Here is an 18380-nt window from a genome sequence, read left to right as displayed (position 1 = left end):
AGAGAGAGAGAGAGAGCCCAGAGTTATCACAGCAAACAGTATTCTGGCAAGTATTGGAAATGGGAAAGGGGTCGGGGTGGGGGAGACTTTCTGAGTTAGAAAGGGCAGTCTTAGCCCAGAGGGTCAGGAAACAAAGCAAGGAGGGAAAAGGAGGGAAGGGATCTAAAGAATGTCTGCCACTAAGGGGGTAGTTACTCCCTTCACGGTCTTAACCTGTCTTCAGGAATATCACGTTTCCCTTCATATTTGGTTTCAGGCTGTTCTCTGAAGTTGTATAACAGGATTTTCTCCTTGCCCAGGAGGTTCTGGCCATGCCTAGGCAAGGGAAATTCCTGCTGACTTTATCAAACAGCATTATCAACTACTAAGTCCTTTAGGACAGAGGTTTCTTATGATTACTTGCCAGTACTTCAGATTCTAAAGAGGGGCAATTGTGAGACTTCCCCCCTTCTTCAGAATTAGTGCTAGCAGGATCACAGGATGTGGGATCCTAAGCTGATCCAGGGAGCCATCCAGTCTCACGGGCCTTCAAGCAAATGTTTGACCAGCTGCCTAGAAGCAGCACTGTGTAGGTTTATTTCCCATGCACGCTTTTCGTACTAGAGGAGTTAATTAAATATCTGTTGATTTGTATACATCAGTGCTCTGCTGAAGAATTAACACCTTAGGACACAAGAAGTTAGAACCGAAGTTGCGGCAGAATAGATTAGTTGAGCCTATAGAGTGCAGAGTTAAAGGAGTTTTTAATAAGTTAATGCGTTTATGAGAGCTATGTCGACAGTTCGTTCAGCTTTAGGGTAAGAGCGTTTTTCCTTCTGAGCAGATAGAGGCGTGCTGTGTGTGTGTGTCTCGCGCAGCCTGGGTGGGGAGTGCTGTGGGAGAGGAAATGTGTTGAGGGGAGATAATAAGGATATTGCTATACAGATTTCATTTCCAGAGAAGTCTTCATGCACTCATATCATTTCCTGTTTATACTTTTGCGAAGGGGCTATTTGGCTTTTTTTTTTTTTTTTTTTTTGTTTTTTTTTTTTTTTTTTTTTTTTTTTTAGCACATTTCTCTTTGGTTTTGGAGGGTTTACTAGATATTTGTTTTTTAGACCACAAAGGGCTTTATCTGAATCCCTAAGTGTCCTGACAAGAGTCAGCTGGGTAAAAGAAAGTTCTTGATGAGCTTCTTCATTGTGTTCCAGAGCCTTTGGAATTGTTAAACGCTTTGGCTTTGGCTTAGAAGCCCGTCTTTGCCTTAATGACAGAGAGACAATCCCGGGTTCTGTGATGGACATATCCACTGGCCACTGTCAGGCTCTCTCCATTCCCTGCATCCCTAGCTCCACAAGGGGCCCTAGTTTTTTTTTTTCTCTGCAGTGCTTGGTCTCTGCTGCTTGCAGGTGGTGTGGCCCTCCTCTGAGACAGACATCAATTGCAGAGATCAGAGTGGGCTGGCTTTTGAAGAGGTTTTCACATTCTGCTCTGTGAGCCCGCTGAGATGCCCTGTTCCTTTCAAGTTTCCTCTCCATCTGTCTCTCCAAAGGGCAAAGGGAGGGTCTTCACATGACTGGGGCTATTGATGCTGGCTGCAGATTCATTTCAATTAATTTCTACATTTTTGTCCTGGGCATCTAACGCCGTTGTATTCCTTGATTTTGACCTTGTTCTAGCAAGCCTTCCCGTGAACAACAAGAGGAAAACTTTCTGTACCGTCGGAAGCTAGAATAAAAGAAAATCTTTCATTTATTGTTTGGGAAGAGGGAGGTCTAGCCGATGCTATGGATTCTTTCTTTGGATGGTATTGGGTCCCAAGCAATAGTGCGACTATTATAAATTATATTATCCGGGAAATCTTTTAGTGACCCTTCCTCAAGCAATAATAATGCATTATATACGATATACTAGGCCCTGTAGGTCTTCAAACACCTCGTGTCCTATGACTGTGTTAGAGCCACCTTTGGTCTACTGAGTCCAAAGTCTTATCTCTTTGCCTGCAGTCTACCACTGGCCACACCTACTTTGGGACTTCCTTTCCTGGTTTCTTTTCATGTTACAGTGCAAATTTGAATAATTGCCTCAGACTAGATGGCCCTAAAAGCATGAAATACTTAAGACCTGGGGCTTTAAGAAACAACTTTTGACACCTTGTACATGAATAGCAATCAGGCCATTAACAAATAATATAATGTATCTGGCTTGACATTGTGGATATGAGGCTCATCACCTACCCATCATCCTCTCCCTCCAGCCCCTCCCCTTTCCTTTCTATTTTGTTTCGTCTTCTAAATATGTTTTATGTTTTTGCTGAGGTGGTGACTTCTACATCCAAGTCAAAATGCCAGTTAGTAATAGTTCAATTTATTTACTGCTGGATCTCCTGTCAGGAGTCTCATAATAAACAATTGAAGATTTTTAAATGGTTTAATGAAACATATATTTTTTTTGGTGCACCTTTTTTGAGAAGTCAGATTGTATTATTATAGAATATGTAAGCAAGTTCTTATGCTCTTGCTGTGAGAGTGGAGACATCCCTGCATTTTTGCCTGCTGCTATGCTAATTCATAGAATGTGGCCAAGATGGATGGAGACGATGCTAATATCAGCCTGTGTACCTTAGGCTTATTGGATGTTTGTTAGGAGGAGGAGGAGGAAGTCAATTGCAAGGCAGCAGATTTCAAATGTCGGGATGCTTAAGAAACACTTTGGTGTGCTTGTTAAGAAAAACGTAGATGCCCCAGACTAAGCCTTAGGGCTGCTGAGTCCCTTAAGTGTTCTATGGATGCCTATGATGCTGATGAGAGAAGGCTTACTGTGGGGTAATGTCTTGGCTCAAGGCAGTGATTGTAAGTAGTCCAAATAAGGTCATTATCCATGATGAGTTTTTAAATCCTGGTTCAGTTTATGTTGAATGGGATGGAGCTATAAACTTTAAAGGCTTAAGTACATGTAACAGGAAGTAAAATTCTGCCCCCGTGCTGTAAATGCTTCTTAACTACTTCCACCATCGCTAATAATGACAACGACATTTTATGTTTATGCTTTGTAGTTACAGAACTCCTGGTCTCACTCATCTCATTTGATTTTCATGCAGCTCTGGAGGTTGATGTGACAAGTGGTTATTTTTCACTTATAATGAGAAAATTAAAGCTTATCAAACTAGTGATCACCCCCCCCCCAAAAAAATAGCTCAGTTATTAAACTGGGATTCTAGAATTTCCATACAGCATTTCAGTGTACCACATTGTTGTTTTAGAGAAAAATTATGCCACCCTCTTTCATGGCCCTCTGATGGGCAGGGCGACCTGTCCACAGTTGAAAACGTTGATGGTCCCTGGGTGACAGCCGGAAGTGACCACAGGTGCATGTAGGCTAATGGGTCTGTTGTTTTCAAAGAGCATCCCTGGTACGGAAGAAGAAATCTTCTTTTTCTCTGACAGAAACTTTACAAGACGGGTCGGGAGATGCAGGAGAGGATCATGGACCTGCTGGTTGTGGTGGAAAACGAAGACGTGACTGTGGAGCTAATTCAAGTGAACGAGGATCTGAATAATGCCATCCTTGGCTATGAGCGGTGAGCCCATGGTTGCCCTTTGCCCCTCTTCTAGCTCTGCTTTCACCACCGTACAGACGTCGTTCCTTCTAGAGAACCCGCAAGGGAATGTTCTTTCTAGGTCTTTTTCTCTCAATAGGAGTGGCAGGGTGAAATAGAATAGTTTTCTCTTGTGTGGCAGTATTCCCCAGATGCCAGGCAGGCGCCTCCCAGTTGAGGTGACTCAGTAGACACCTTTGGAAAGGTGCTGTGACTGTTGAGCGTTACTGAGGCTACTTAATTGTATGGTGGCTACATTTCTAACCAGCAAATGCAGAATGACGTGAGTTACGATATAAAAGAGAGGTGAATGGACCTAAAGGTGAATCTAGATAATGAGAGGGGATATAGATCAGTTGCCTAACATTCCAAAGCCTTCCCTTGAAAAACAAAACAAACAAACAAAACCAGAAACTTCTACCCTTGGGGGGGTACTGATTTATTTTTTTCAGGAGTAAATGAGATAATATATAATAAAAACAACTAACAGTCGCATACTGACACCCATTACATTTTTGTGTGTGACGCTGGGATTGAACTCAAGACTTTGTCCCTGGTAGGCAAGTGCTACCATTGAGTTATACCCCTGATATGTCCTGCGCTGAATCACCGTTTTCCCCTCCACATTAATGTTCCATTTAGACTTTAGAAATCACAAAGATTTTCACTCTTTTTCTCCCATTCCCAACCACTAGGCAAGAGAATGGGGAAGACAAAGCCAGTAGCTGAACTGTGGTGGTTCCTTTCTCCTTCCCGGACACACATTCAGTCTCTCTTAGGGATGGCAACTCTTTGTAAGAAAACCTGACTGTGAGCCCAGTCACCATGTTCTTAGCACTGGACAGACTGATGAGCTGTGCCTCTTCCTGTGACGTAAATCTCTCTTAAGCAGAAATACGTCCAAGGGCAACCACATGGTTTTCAGTGTTCCAGCTGCTGTCTGGTTCTCATTTGGGAGAATTCTGTTGCCAATTGTAAGACCACGGGTTTAATGCCCCCTCTATGGAGGAGCTTTTGTTTATTTGATCTAGATCAGGAAACTGAACTGCTTCTGTTGACTCAGCTTTGAACAACGCGGACCACAGTGATCACTGTGGTCCTTGAATCCAGAGCGAGAGAAACGGGGCTTCTAGAAAAGATTCTTATCAGTTTTGTTTTTCTGCCATGAGTTCCATAGCTCGAAGCAACACAGATTTTTTATTATTAGATCATAAAGCAAGTTCTCCAGGTTAAGAGATGCAAGTGTCTGTCTCTGGGCTGGACTCCAGATGTCAGGAGGGCTGCCTTGCATTTTGGAAGTCCCAAAGGAAACTCCATCTCCTTACCTTTGCAGCCAGGAGAGGCTGCCAGCTTTCCTTGGCCCATGGCCTCTGTCTTCCATCTTCAGTGCCGATACCTGCTTCAGTACGGCTCGCATCTTACCACTCTGACTGCTTCTTCTGAGTCTTTCTTTCCAAGTACTCGTTTGAAGACTGCAGTGAGCATGTCTCTAATATCCAGAGACTCTGCTAGCCAAGCTAAACTGCTAGCCGACTCCATTCCCTCTACAGTCTTCTGTGTCCCCCCCTCCCCCGTTTCCATCTAGCCTGTCACTGAGTGAAGCCGGACATGGGTATCATGAGAAGAGAACCCTATTCTCCTTATAGCAGTCTGGCCTCAAGTTCCCAAAGTTCACCTCCATCACCCCATTTGGCAAAGCATGCTTTTTAGAAGTATCTAAAACAGTGGTTCTCAACCTTCCTAATGAGGTGACCCTTTAATAAATACAGTTCTTCATGCTGTATTGACCCCCAATGATAAAATTGTTTTTGTTGCTACTTCATGACTGCCATTTCGCTGCTGTTATGAATCATAATGTAAGGGTTTCTGGAGACAGAGTTTTGCCAAAGGAGTCAGAACACAGGTTGAGAATCACTGATCAAACAACTAAATGTATTCAGATACAGAGCAAGCTTTTAAAGCGTTTAGACTATTGGAGTCAATGTCATAATGGTAATACCATAAGTTCCTAAAGCAACTTTCAATTTAATTTAAGTCAGCTTCGCATCTACTGCCTCTGTTATCCCTCTTGCAGCGGTCTGATTTTGCCTCCAAAAGTGCATCTCTGAAGAAATGGCTCCGATGTTATACCCATTTAGCAGACGGGACGCTAAGGTTCAGAGAGTCAGATTCTCAGGCATGCAGAAAGTAGGGAGTAATGTGACTTCTTCAGCTTCCCGGGGTGTTTACTGTGTAACAGTTCTAACTGCTTCTCTTTTACTGTGGTAGACAAGCAGGGGAAATTAGGCCCAAACTGTAAAAGGTCAGGTTTTTTTTTTCCTGATGGTACACTGAACACTGAACTACCGTTCATCCACTTGAATATTTTTATTAAGTTAATTCTTTGACAATTTTATACATGAATATAATTCACCCCGTTTACTCTTTCCCTGAGCCCTGTCTTTTATCTCCTCTCTATTAATCGTCCCACGTGCATGCATGGGCATGTGAACACACGTACACCTTTCCAAATTTATAACTTTTTTGATAACTTTTTTCTTTAGTTGAGCAACCCTTTTAGTCTAATCAGGGCCATCTGTGCAACTGTTGGATTAATTTTATGAAAATTATTTATAATGACAAGGTAAAAAAACAACCTTATATTTGGAAATAAGAATTGGCAATATTGTTGATTATTATGTGAAAATATTATAAGCATTAAAAATTACAGCTCTAAGCGACTATAACAATTCAACAAAATTGAATTAGGATAAAGAGCTGCATAAAGTATAATTTTACCTAAGTTTAAAAGTAACTAGACACATGGGCATGTGTCTATAATTCTAGCACCACAGGCTCAGGCAGGACGATTATAGGTCTAGCCTGTGCTACTCAGCAAAACACTATCTCTAAGTAAGTAAATTAATATAGAAGTAAAGTCACTTAGCGAACAAACATACTGCACATATTAGTAGTAGTGCTAATTTCTAGAACATGGGATTTAATGTGTTTTTTTTTTAACTTTTTTATTTCCTCACAGTTTTTTCTAAGAAGGTTTGTACTCTATTAACTAGAAGACAGGATTTTGGTGGCTGTGTTGTGGTATTGGGGACTGAATGCTGAGCTTTGAACTGTGTTACTAAGCCATACCCCCATCCCTGGAAGAGAGTTAGTTACTAAAACTATTTCCTGGGATTGAGTAAAGATGGGACTGCGTCACTGTAGTGACTATTTAATAACTCTAAGCTTTGTTTGTAAGTGATGTTGCGCTTTGCTAATTTCAACAGGTTTACTCGAAACCAACAAAGACTTTTGGAAGAGAATAGGAACCTGAATGAAACTACCAATGTAAGTGATTAGAAATGTCGAAAGAAAACAATGAAGTAGCTTAATAATTATCCTTCAGGAAGCAAAGGTTCCCTAGAAACAGCTCTTTAAAAGGTGAAAACACCGACACCCTGCAGTGGCTTTGGCCGTGTGGTTTCCATCTTAAATTGCTAGGAGGGTCTCTAATTAAGGAAGGATTCATGTGCTTAGTGCAGTGAAGCTTAAGTTGTCATGGCCTGATGTTTTTCTCAGAAAAGATCCAAAGGAATGTGTTTGGAGAGAGCTAGGATAAGTTGCATGACTGTCCCCCTAACTTGTCTCTTTTTTGCTGTTTTCAGACTTCCAATGAGCCATCTGCTCCTTCCTGTGATCTTCTCGACCTCAGTCCCATCCTGCCAACACCTGTGTCCAATGGGGAAGCACTCAATACTGTGAATGCTCAGCTTTCAGCCTTAAGTAAATAAGCAACCGGGCCTTGTCTCAGCAGGGCTGGAACTTGATAGGAAATAGTTCTCCTTGGTTTTCCAGTTGAATGCCTCCCTAAGAAGGACTGATGTCAGTTTGACTATCAGAGATGTAATCACTTCCCTGCAAAAAAAAAGTTGGGTTGGATCTAGCAAACGAATGGGGTGTGTAGGGGAGGGTTTAGAACTCTTCCCGCTGACTCAGAAGCCCATGGAATTTACCTGACCCACAGAGGCTTTGCTCCTCACTGGCCGATATTTAAATCTCTTCCAGATATAGACTATTATTGTTAGGTGTCTTTGCTGTGCCACAGTTCAAATAAGAGACTAATTGATGCAGAGGAAATCAGAAAGTATGAACCAAGACCGGATGGGAGAGAAATGTGAAGGCAGTTAGAAAAGGAGGTTGGAGGTCCAGTTCTGCCACCTAACCTTTGAGACTGCCTTACTTTTTAAAGAGAGGCGGTGGTTTCCTGAAACGTTTGTGAAGATGAATGAAATGGCATTTGCCAAATGCACTGTAGGCTTGTCGTTACCCACCTTATCCAATGTACTATCTCTATTCTTACTTCCAACAAGATATGTTAGGCTACAAAATATTCAAGATGAAGAAAATATCTAAAATTCTAGTTCAGCCAAACCATAATTTTTCTCTTATACTTTGGTGTTTCCACAGCAAAAGTACACAGTATTGAATTTGTGGTTTCCTTCCAAGCATTCTTCATCTCTGAACTATTGGCAGCTTGCTTATGTTAGCTAGTGAGATTGGTGGGACCACTTGTCCCAGAGAGTTTTCATGGGTTCTCATTATGGATTTGGGGCAAAGGAAGATAATTATATTCCCTTTCAGCGTCTTAATTGTATGGGGGTTTAAGGGCTTAGACGTGAAGGCTGAGCCCTGTGGAAATCCTAGCTGTCCACTTTTGTGCTAGGCAGAAGACATGCACAATCCTTTCCATTTTGGATCAGCTTGAGATTTTGGAAACTCCAACAGATAATATTTTCCATTTATGACAGCTTCTTTATGTGGCTGGGGTTGTCTGTCTTTGTCCCTTTTTATGTCTCCTATAAATGATGCTTTTTAAACTCTCTTAGAGGAAACCGTATCATTTTATGGCGACAGAAGTATCCAAATCAATCTCTTTAACTGGGGAAAACTGAGGATACTAATGATGGTAACTATAAGCATGATAAAAATTGGCTTAAAAAAATCAAACAAATGCATTTTATGCTTTAGGTGTCAGCTCTCCGAGTCCTGTTATAACAAGCAACTTGTATTCCAATCTTCAGCCACAGTTGGATTTGCTAGCATCGGAAAACACAGAAACACCTACCCTGTAAGTATACCAGTAACACCAGTGAACTAATGCCATGGCATTGTGGTTCCTTATGGTAGAAAACATGGTGTTGTGTGACACTATTTCTGGGGAGACCTGAACAAGCATCCACCCAGCCCAGATAAGGTACATACAAGAGACCAAAGTACAGTTACCACCAAAGTCCAACTTGGTGAACCATGAGTTTTATTGGGGTTATTTATAGGAATGTGGGTGACTGGGTATATACAGGGGGAGAAATGACTCAAAGATGTTGCAGCACCAAAAAGCCCAGCCCAGCATGGATATCAGTTCATGACATCTAGGAATCTGGCTAGAACTGTACAACCTGTAGCCATCTCAACAGGATAGTGTCTCTCGGGAAGTTCCATTGTTCTGGACCTCTTCTAGGCTGCTTGACTTCTTGGTTTCTTCCAAGTAGCTTAGCTGGCCTTAGCTTCTTCCAGTTCTTCCAGATAGCTCTGCTGGTCTAAGTCTGTTCTAGGCAGCTCATCTTGTCTGAGAGTGTCTCTCAGCAGCCCTTACAGTTTATATGCTGGGAGAAGGCAGTGGGGGAAGGAGTAAATTTGCTCAGTTTCAGTGACTTCCTGAAGCTATTGTGTTGATTACTTCCTGAGCATGAGGTGATTCCCTACAGGGTGGAATGTTGCATGTGTGTTGTGCCATGTCCGTGTTGTCGTGTGTTCTCCTGTCCCCCTTAAGCATTCTGTGTTTTAAGTAGCCTCCCTCCAAGAGAAAACTGCTACACAACAGTATAGAAAAGTAGAGACTTTACAGTTAGAAAGACCTGGGTTAAAGTCTTAGCCTTGCTTCCATTTGGCAGCGTGGCACGGCATGAAACGTTAGCCACTGTGAATTCATTTTCCTCTAAGAATACTACTTAGGAATCACACTGAGCACATGAAATAAACGTACATTTCCTAATGTAGCACTTATTATGTAATAACCCCATAGTAAGCCTTCAGTAAGTCTGTTTCTCTGATTTTGTTCATGCTATTCAGTTATGGGAAATCCAGTGACAAAGGAAGATGAGGAATGATCTTCAAAACTGGAAGAGTAATGGCCACACTAATTTCATGAAATTGCCTATGTATAGCAATACTCTGTAGCTTGGTTGATTTTATATAATTATTTGCCAAAGTTATTTTGTTTCGTGTCATAATCACTATTCCTTTTGTACAGGAGAGGGCACTGGGACTTAGGAACAGAACTTATTAAAATCTACAGTAATTAGCAAGATCATCAGAAAGAGTGATCAGTGGCCCATAAACATTTGTATGATTTCCATATTTCTTAGAGAACTGTCAGCAAAACACAAAGATTGGTTGGCTTATGGATTTTATTTTTTTTATTTATTTATTTATTTATTTATTTTTACAATGTTTCACTCTATAGTGCAGGCTGACACAGAACTCACTAGGTGGCTGAGGCTGGCCATAAATTCATAGAAATATTCCTACCTGTCTCCTGAGCGTAGGTATTATGGTCATGAACCATCATGTTTGACTTAAATATTTTATTTTTGCTTCTCAGATTGTTTGATAAGAATTCATTGGCTGTAGAAAAAAGTATATAACTTCGTAAGGGATAAGTGACATTATCTAATAAAACGAACACTGCATTTACTTTGGACCTGTGATATTAAATCTAGGCAGTTATGTTGTCCTCATACATTTAGGTATTTATAAGACTATTCTTTACAATATGGTGGGCTGTAAAAAGAGACTGTTCTTTCATTTCCCGACTGCTCAGACCCAAAATAATCACACAGAAATTGTATTAATTACAACAGTGACTTAGGCATATTCCTAGCTAGCTCCTTTTTCAAATTAACTATTTATCTGTGTTTCTCCATGAGGCTGTGGCCTACTAGCAAGGCTCCAGCTGTCTCTCTCATACGATTCCAGCCATCTCTCTCCTTCAGGAGCTACATGGCGTCTCTTTGACTCTGCCTACTCTCTATCTATCTATCTATCTATCTATCTATCTATCTATCTATCTATCTATCTATCTCTGTTTAGATTTCCCGTCCAGCTTTACTCTGCTATACTATTGGCTGAAACAGCTTTATTCATTAGTCAATAAAAGCAACACATATACAGAAAGACATCCCACATCAGTGGGCAATGGTGGCTAATAAATGTAAGTATCCATTAGTTGGGGACTGGTTAAACAAATAATTCTATAATATATGATTAGTGTACAGCTAGGGGAAAAAGAGACTCTGTACATGAAAAACTATCTTCACTGTCACACGGGAGAAAAGATGGCAAGCAGTGTGAGCACACTATATCTGTGTAAGAAAGTGGTGAAAGGATTCTAATTCTTAGTATTTATGTCATTCCTCATAAAAATGAGGAAAAACAAAAGGCAGTGACTTAAGTTTAGGAATAGACTAGATAGGACTAAAAGAACTAGCAGGTTGGATTTGTCTTATGACAAGGCTAATGTTTACTTTTCTATACATAGGAACATGTGTGTGCACACACATACACTATATATTTTAGGAAATTGGTAACATGTTTCCATGAGGTTGATATCAAAATAACATAAAAATGTATGATTTTTTTTTGTTTTTGTTTTTGGTTTTTTTTGTTTGTTTGTTTTTTTTTTTGAGGCAGGGTTTCTCTGTGGCTTTGGAGCCTGTCCTGGAACTAGCTGTGTAGACCAGGCTGTCTCGAACTCACAGAGATCCGCCTGCCTCTGTATTTTTTTTTTTAATCTCATCTCTTCTCTTTCCCTTCCCTGGTGTTTACTGAACCCATTAATTGGTTGGGTTCCTACTTATTGTCCAACGTATCAGGAAACATCAATTTATTTCTCTTTTATTAAACACTTGTATGCCCAATTACTTGCTTTTCTTTTTTTAAAACTTTTTATTTTTATTTATTATATATACAATATTCTGTCTGTGTGTATGCCTACAGGCCAGAAGAGGGCACCAGACCTCATTACAGATGGTTGTGAGCCACCATGTGGTTACTGGGAATTGAACTCAGGACCTTTGGAAGAACAGACAATGCTCTTAACCACTGAGCCATCTCTCCAGCCCCCCCTTAATTGCTTTTCTACACTTAAAAAGGAGAAGACTGTAGGGACAAGAATGAGAAAGAATCAAACAGGGAATTTCTTTTAATAGGCAAGAAAAGACGTATAAGGGAAGAGGAAAGAAGGTTTCTATGTTAGGAAATGAAATACCAGTCACACCCTCATGGGTTATCAAACTGAGACCGTACCATAGGCTGGCTCACTCTAGTCTCGGTCATATAGGACAAGCACATGCTGTAATGTTGTAGGCCGATGTCTGGCTCAACTGCCAGCTAAGTAACTGTTTTCCTGTCATCCTGCTAACCTTGTTGGGCGATGAGAGAATGAATGAGTAATACAGGAAAATGTTCCTTGTGGCAAATGTCTCCATGAAACTCTCTAAAGAAACCAAATCTCAGCTAGCAGTGTTCAGTTTAATGTGTAATGTTCCAGATCATCCTTCAGTCAGCATAAATTACTAAGTCGCAGATCACATATCACACTGTTGGCCTCCATAGGTTCTGACTCAGTAGCACAAATCTTAAGTTTTTATAAGCATCCCAGGAGAATTACAAACCAGTGGCAAACAAGAAAAAAAAATGTTGTGTTGAACTGTTTCTCTGTAAATAATGTGCTCTGCCTTTAGTTTTTGTTTTGTTTCTTTAATTTTGAGCAGTTTGTGATGTGTGGGGGTGATTTCTTTTGACATATTTGTGTAGTGTTGGCTGAGTACCTTAGTTTCCTATGGCTACCATTACAAATTCCCACAAACTAGATGGTTCAAAACCACAGATACTTATTACCTCATAGTTATGCAAGCAAGAAGACTGAAATTCAGTCTCTCTAGCATTTTTCAGTAACAAGTTGTCCTCTGCCTTTTTCTTGGTGACTTAGTATTCATTCTTTGGCTTCTCTGGCTTATTCCAGTTTCTGCTGCTACTCTTTGTCCCTCTCTTTTGTGCAACTACAGTCTCGCTAAGCTTTTCTAAGATCACTGTCCCTTGGATTTGAAGGCCAAACAGATCATTCAGGTGACGAATGCCTCTGAAGATCCATCTCCTTTCTGAATAAGACAACACAGGTTCAAGGCATTATGACTTAAACATATCCTTTAGGGAGAGGGTGGATAAAATTTAATTCACTACACGGGCCTTCTGGAATCTATGAGTTAATGTCTTCCACCAAACTTTATTTATTCGTATTTATTTTCAGTACTACACACATCCTGCTTTTCTGTTGAGACTGTGATAATAGTTGTTGGGTATTACCACCTAAGTGTTTTAGGGCCAATTGTTTGGTCTCTTTTACTCTTGTTCAAACTGGATCATGTCTATGATCCACATTCAAGTTCACTAACTGTCCTGTCATCTCTATTTTACAATTAAACTGATTTGAAGTTTGTTTTTTTTTTTTCATTTTTAAAATTTCAACGTTGTTATTGATGATTTTTGTTAACTGACACTTTCTATTTTTCCATTTTTCAGAGGGTTACTGAATGCTTGCCTCTTGGGATATCTGTACTGCAATAGCTGCTTTCACATCTCTTTGGGATAACGCCAACATCCTTTCCTCTTGGTAGTCATTTCTGTTGCTTGTCTTCTTACATTAAATGTTTTCTGGTTCTTTATACGCCTAGTTGTTTTGAATTATATCCTTGGCTTTTCTATTTTTATTAGTAGATGCTTGGTTTTGGGGAAATCTGGTCTATAAATGTTGATGCTTTGATTTCATGAAGCAAAGAATTTGATTAGATTCACTTTATAATTCCAGCCTGCCTCTTTAATATGCGCTCAAAAATCACTGATTTTTCAAAGTTCTTTCTGTGCTGTTCAAATCTATCCTGCCTATGTACTACCCTGTGGTCGGTCAGAAGTCTAGTGGTAGGTTGTGTGTCCAGTTCTCAGTATTTTGACATCATTTGAATCATGGACGTTGAAAACAATTGTCTTAGGACTTCATAACAACCTTACACGATTGTTTTCCTGAGTTCTCTCAGCATTGCCATTTCTCTGGCGCTCTCTGGTGTCCTGGAGCTCCCCTTCTCTGTCCTCTGGTCACCTTATTATCTAATTACCTAATCATCGTTCTCCTGCTGTGCTTTCTCCAGACAAATGGTAGGACAGATAGCAACAATGGCTAGCCCATGCTTTTGAAGTCACAGCTTAGCCAACAAACTTAGAGAGGAAGTTTCCCTCACTTCAGAGTTTACTCTCCTGCCCACCCATTACCTCTGGAGTCACCAAGGGGTTGGCTATATTTGGGATGTGAAGATGGATCAGAGGCAGCTAGGGGTGTCCTTCTTGCTCCCTGCATGCAAAATGACTGCTTTTCTTCAAGTTCTGTCATGTCTGTATCTGGGGTTCTGGCTGCATTCAAATCAAGAGAATACAAAAGATGGTCAATTCAACAGTAGTTCCAAGGTACTTAAATTTTGTCCTTTCCCAGTCGGCCTGCCACCATTTTCACATTCCTGACTAGCTTCGCTGGTTTGTTTTCCAGCTTTTATAGTGGCATTAGGAAGGGGATAATTTTTTTTTTCCACTCCACTTTAACCAGAATGGGAACTCTCCCATCTTTCCTAACTTTTGCTCCCTACAGCTTCTCATGTTTCAAGATGTAATGGGTGGGAGCTACGGATGGAAAGACTGAGGGCAGTGCTTTCACTAACGTACTGTGCATACTCCAGGGCCTCAAGTCCACTCCTGCCAAGGACCGATGCCTTTGCTGTGTTTGATTTTGGGTTTCATGGCCCCGAAGGGCATTGAAACCAGATGGTAGTTGTTTGCATTTTGTGAGTTTGAAGTGCGGTGTCATTTTGTGTAGTTTGAAGGTTTGCTATACAGGCTTTGCTTTCAGACCTGGGAAATCATCTTACTTTTTGCATTTGTGTTCTCGCTGTAGGGTAATCATGCTGTGTTATCACACTATCCTAGGTTTGCCCAAAGGACCAGCCAAAACCTCGCCTCAAGTCACACGTATGACGTGAGTAACCAAACCCTCTTGCTAGCAGTTCACCTAGTCAGCAGATAATCGTGACCAAAGCACTGCTTGTTAGTTCTGATGCTCCACTCTGCATACTCTTAAAATTATATTTACTTTTTAATATAAAACAAAAGCAAAACTTGGCCCAAGTCTAGCAGCAGAAGAAAGGTCTTTACAGTTGGGTGACACAGCCATTGTTGGCAACCTTAGTCTTTTGAGATAACTTTTATTTTGTTTTTCTCAGATAATATGGTTAAAGATAATAATGACATAATTTCTGGGCTTGGAATATAGCTCAGTGGTATAGCACTTAGCTAGTATGCACAAGCCCTAAGTTTGATCACCAGCACTGTAAGAAACAAAAGTTGTAGTTCTTCTAACATTTTTTATATTTTGAAAGACTTCAGAGTTGTTCATCCCTCTCTCTCTAAACCCTCTAGTGGTTATCAGTGTTCCTTACATAATTAAACTAGTGCTAGAATTCTAGTCCCAGTCTTAACAATTACTCACTTGTTCTCGTGTGTACATATGACTCTCACATATTCCTTGTTTCTCTCCATTTCTTTTCGTGGCCCCGTTTCCTGATATTTCAATATCAGAAACCCCAGGCACAGACTTTCTATCTTATCTACCTCTTTCCTTTAGAATCTTTTGTTTCTCCCTCTTTCTCCTTTGAGGCGGGGGTCTCACTCACCATGAACTCCTCAGCTTCATCCCTTTACCTTTGAAATAATGGGATTAAAGGCATGCACTACCATGCCTAGCTTTTGGTCCCTGCCTTAAAATAACCAAGGTTCGACAATCAACAAGATTTTCTCTCTCCAGCTTAGACCCTGCTTCTTTAACTCAGAATTCTATCAACTTTGCATCTACCCTCACCCTTTTCTTCCCTGTCCTATCTGCCAGTTCTTCTAGCAGACTCTGTGCCTCATTAAGTGGTCAACGCCCTTTATCAGGCGCTTGTGTCAAAAGCCTTGGTAAACATCCCTTGACTCAGTTTTACCTTGGTTTGAAAACATGTTTACTGTCCTACACACCTCACCTCTCCACTTTCCCACCCCAATATAAGTGATCACACAATGGACACAGTCACAACCTTCTGCCTCCCAAGGCTTCTCTCCCACCCCATCCCACATCATAGTGTGCTCTTAGAAACCAAACCCGAGCAGTTTCCCCCCGTCATGCCACGCATCTGCTCAACTCCACCTGGTTGTCTTCCTCCGTGTTATTCTGTAAACGCCTGGAATTCTGATCTCAGCCTGACCATTACCGCTCCTGCCTCACCCCTGACCTATCTCGACTCACCATGCTTCAACCATAATTACTTCCCTGACTTCAGAGCCTAGAAACTTGTGTTCTCTAATATTAATCAGTCAGTGCTCAGCCGGGAGGTTCCCAGTGGTGAGGCATTCCCTGTGACCAGGCTGTGAGAGCAGACTCTCACTGTACGTACCTCAGCCAGTTCTCCTGATCTCTCACCATAGAACAGGCCACCAGACACTGTTTTCCACTTTGTGTCTGATATAGCACGTGCTTGGTCTGTTTTATTTCTTGTCTTAATAGTGCCTGGCAGCTAGAAAGTGACATACTTGTAGGATGAAAGAGGAAATTACAAAAAATGTAATTTTGATTTTTGAGATAGGGTCTTGCTATGTAGATGAGTCTAACCTCAAATTTGCCGCCTTCCTGTCTCGGCCTCTCGAGTTCTATCTTTATTTGGCTATGCTAGCTAAACCTGGATAAAGAACGACTTATCTTTCTTAGTCTTGATAGCATCGCTGCATGATTATTTGTGAACTGAACTTCATTCCTGTTCAAGGCTGAGATTTCATATTCTGAGCGAAACAGAAGCTAGACGGAGCCACACAATTCCGATTCTTCCTTAAAAACAGTATTTTAAAATACATTTTACATTTTATGGGGGAAATGGAATGTAATAAGCATGAAACCATGCAGACAATTTTACAAGTAGTTATTAGGTAAAAATGGAAGTGGTAAAAGTGACTAGTTCTCACCCAGCTGAATGTATGACTCTTGGAGCAGTGCCATTTGGTAACAAAAATGCTTAATGTAGAATGTATGCCTGAACACGTGTTATGCTTTCTCCAGTTTCCAGAACACTCCAATTCAGTATTACTACAGCCAGTTAGCCTACAGCCTGCCACAGCAGCACCGCCGAGCCAGAGGCAGCCCCCCTTGCCCAGCAATCATCCAGGTACACAAGACCCAAATCTGTCAAAGACTATTAATTAAAAATAGAGAAATGCAGAGAGCTCGTTGTACTTTGAAAACATATATAATAAACTCAGGGCTGACACCATTCATTATAATTCGCATTAGGAGATTATAAAAATACTTGTGCTGAACTGAATGTTGTATTTGGTTCACACTAAAATAAATAAAATTATAGTTGAGGTTTGGAAATCCTATTTTATGTATAGACTCATGGAACTTAGTAACATTTGAACCGTCTGTTTTGGTTGTATTTGTTAGACTCATTTAAATTGAATATTTGTTACATTAAACAAATTATGGATTGTGCATGCTCCTCACAAGCGTAATGTGTACTTAATGGTCTTTTTTTCCTTCTTCATGCAAGTGCTAAACAATGATCTCCAACCACCCAATTACTACGAGGTAATGGAGTTTGATCCCTTAGCTCCTGCTACAGAGTAAGTCATTTAGAAAATCATTAATTTATGTTTTGTCTCAGTTCTCTTTGAGGACAGAGCTGAGCTTGGTCAATCATTTAACTTTGTTTAGCATTTGGCAGAAATTTATGGCCTTATTAAAAATGATTTATGAGGTTTTATAGTGGCTGTTGCTCTCAATGGCCTTATTGCTCTTGGCCTGTGACTGAAACATAAAAATGCTAGTCACACGCTAAGAAGTAACTGGAACCAGCATTTAGCATAGATTGGTGGCAAGTGTCTTTCTAGTTTGAGAGGGACACTAGGCATGTTAATGCCACATTTTAAAATTGTTCCCCCAAAATTGAATCAAAAGACATGTAAAAGAACTTCTTGTGTTCAACATGACAAAAATATCCTTAAAAGTGACCATTAATGTTTTTTATTTATTATGTATACAATATTCTGTCTGTGTGTATGCCTGCAGGCCAGAAGAGGGCACCAGACCTCATTACAGATGGTTGTGAGCCACCATGTGGTTGCTGGGAATTGAACTCAGGACCTTTGCAAGAGGAGGCAATGCTCTTAACCTCTGAGCCATCTCTCCAGCAGTTAAAATTGTTTTATAGCCAGGTGTAGCCATACAGTATACTCTTAGCATGTCAGAGATATAGGTAGGAGGATCATGAGTCAGACCAGTGTAGGCCACAAGGCAAGACCTTGTCCAAAGGGAAAATAAAAATGCTTTGAATTTGAAATCCTTAAGGTACCATCACTGAATGGTTTCCTGTTTGTCAGGTTGTATATGGGATGGTAAGCACATTATAGGGGTTTTATTATTTTATGTGTTTGCCTGCATCATGTCTGTGCAGCCTATGTGTACCTGTACCTGTGTATGCAAAGAGGGTGTCAGATCCCCTGGAACTGTTGTTACAGACCATTGTAAACATTTGTGTGGGTGCTAGGAACTGAAACCAGGTCCTCTGAAGAGTGACCGGTGCTCTTAACTGCTGAGCCATCTCTCCAGCTCCCTATTACAGATTTAATACCTATCCTC

General features: G+C 40.7%; 1 protein-coding gene across 2 annotated transcripts in view; it reads left to right on the top strand.

Annotated features, from left to right (window-relative positions):
- The window catches only part of Tom1l1 (target of myb1 like 1 membrane trafficking protein), a 64940-nt gene that overhangs the window by 42868 nt on the left and 3692 nt on the right, over positions 1–18380 (top strand). The window contains exons 8-14 of one of the 2 annotated variants that reach the window (XR_007594334.1): positions 3426–3559; positions 6844–6904; positions 7222–7339; positions 8585–8684; positions 14613–14693; positions 16803–16908; positions 17293–17365. Coding sequence is in view for 1 of the 2 variants with exons in the window: in XM_050156653.1 (XP_050012610.1) it covers positions 3426–3559; positions 6844–6904; positions 7222–7339; positions 8585–8684; positions 14645–14693; positions 16803–16908; positions 17293–17365 (641 nt within the window). In the remaining variant the exon portion in view is untranslated. The remainder of the gene's footprint in view (positions 1–3425; positions 3560–6843; positions 6905–7221; positions 7340–8584; positions 8685–14612; positions 14694–16802; positions 16909–17292; positions 17366–18380) is intronic. The other variant, XM_050156653.1, reaches the window with a different exon arrangement.

Source organism: Alexandromys fortis, unplaced genomic scaffold, assembly GCF_014885135.2.
Source record: "Alexandromys fortis isolate MF-2015 unplaced genomic scaffold, M_Fortis_MF-2015_v1.1 scaffold_31, whole genome shotgun sequence".
Taxonomy (NCBI): domain Eukaryota; kingdom Metazoa; phylum Chordata; class Mammalia; order Rodentia; family Cricetidae; genus Alexandromys; species Alexandromys fortis.
Note: the sequence above shows the minus strand (reverse complement) of the source record. Positions and strands in the feature narration are given on the sequence as shown.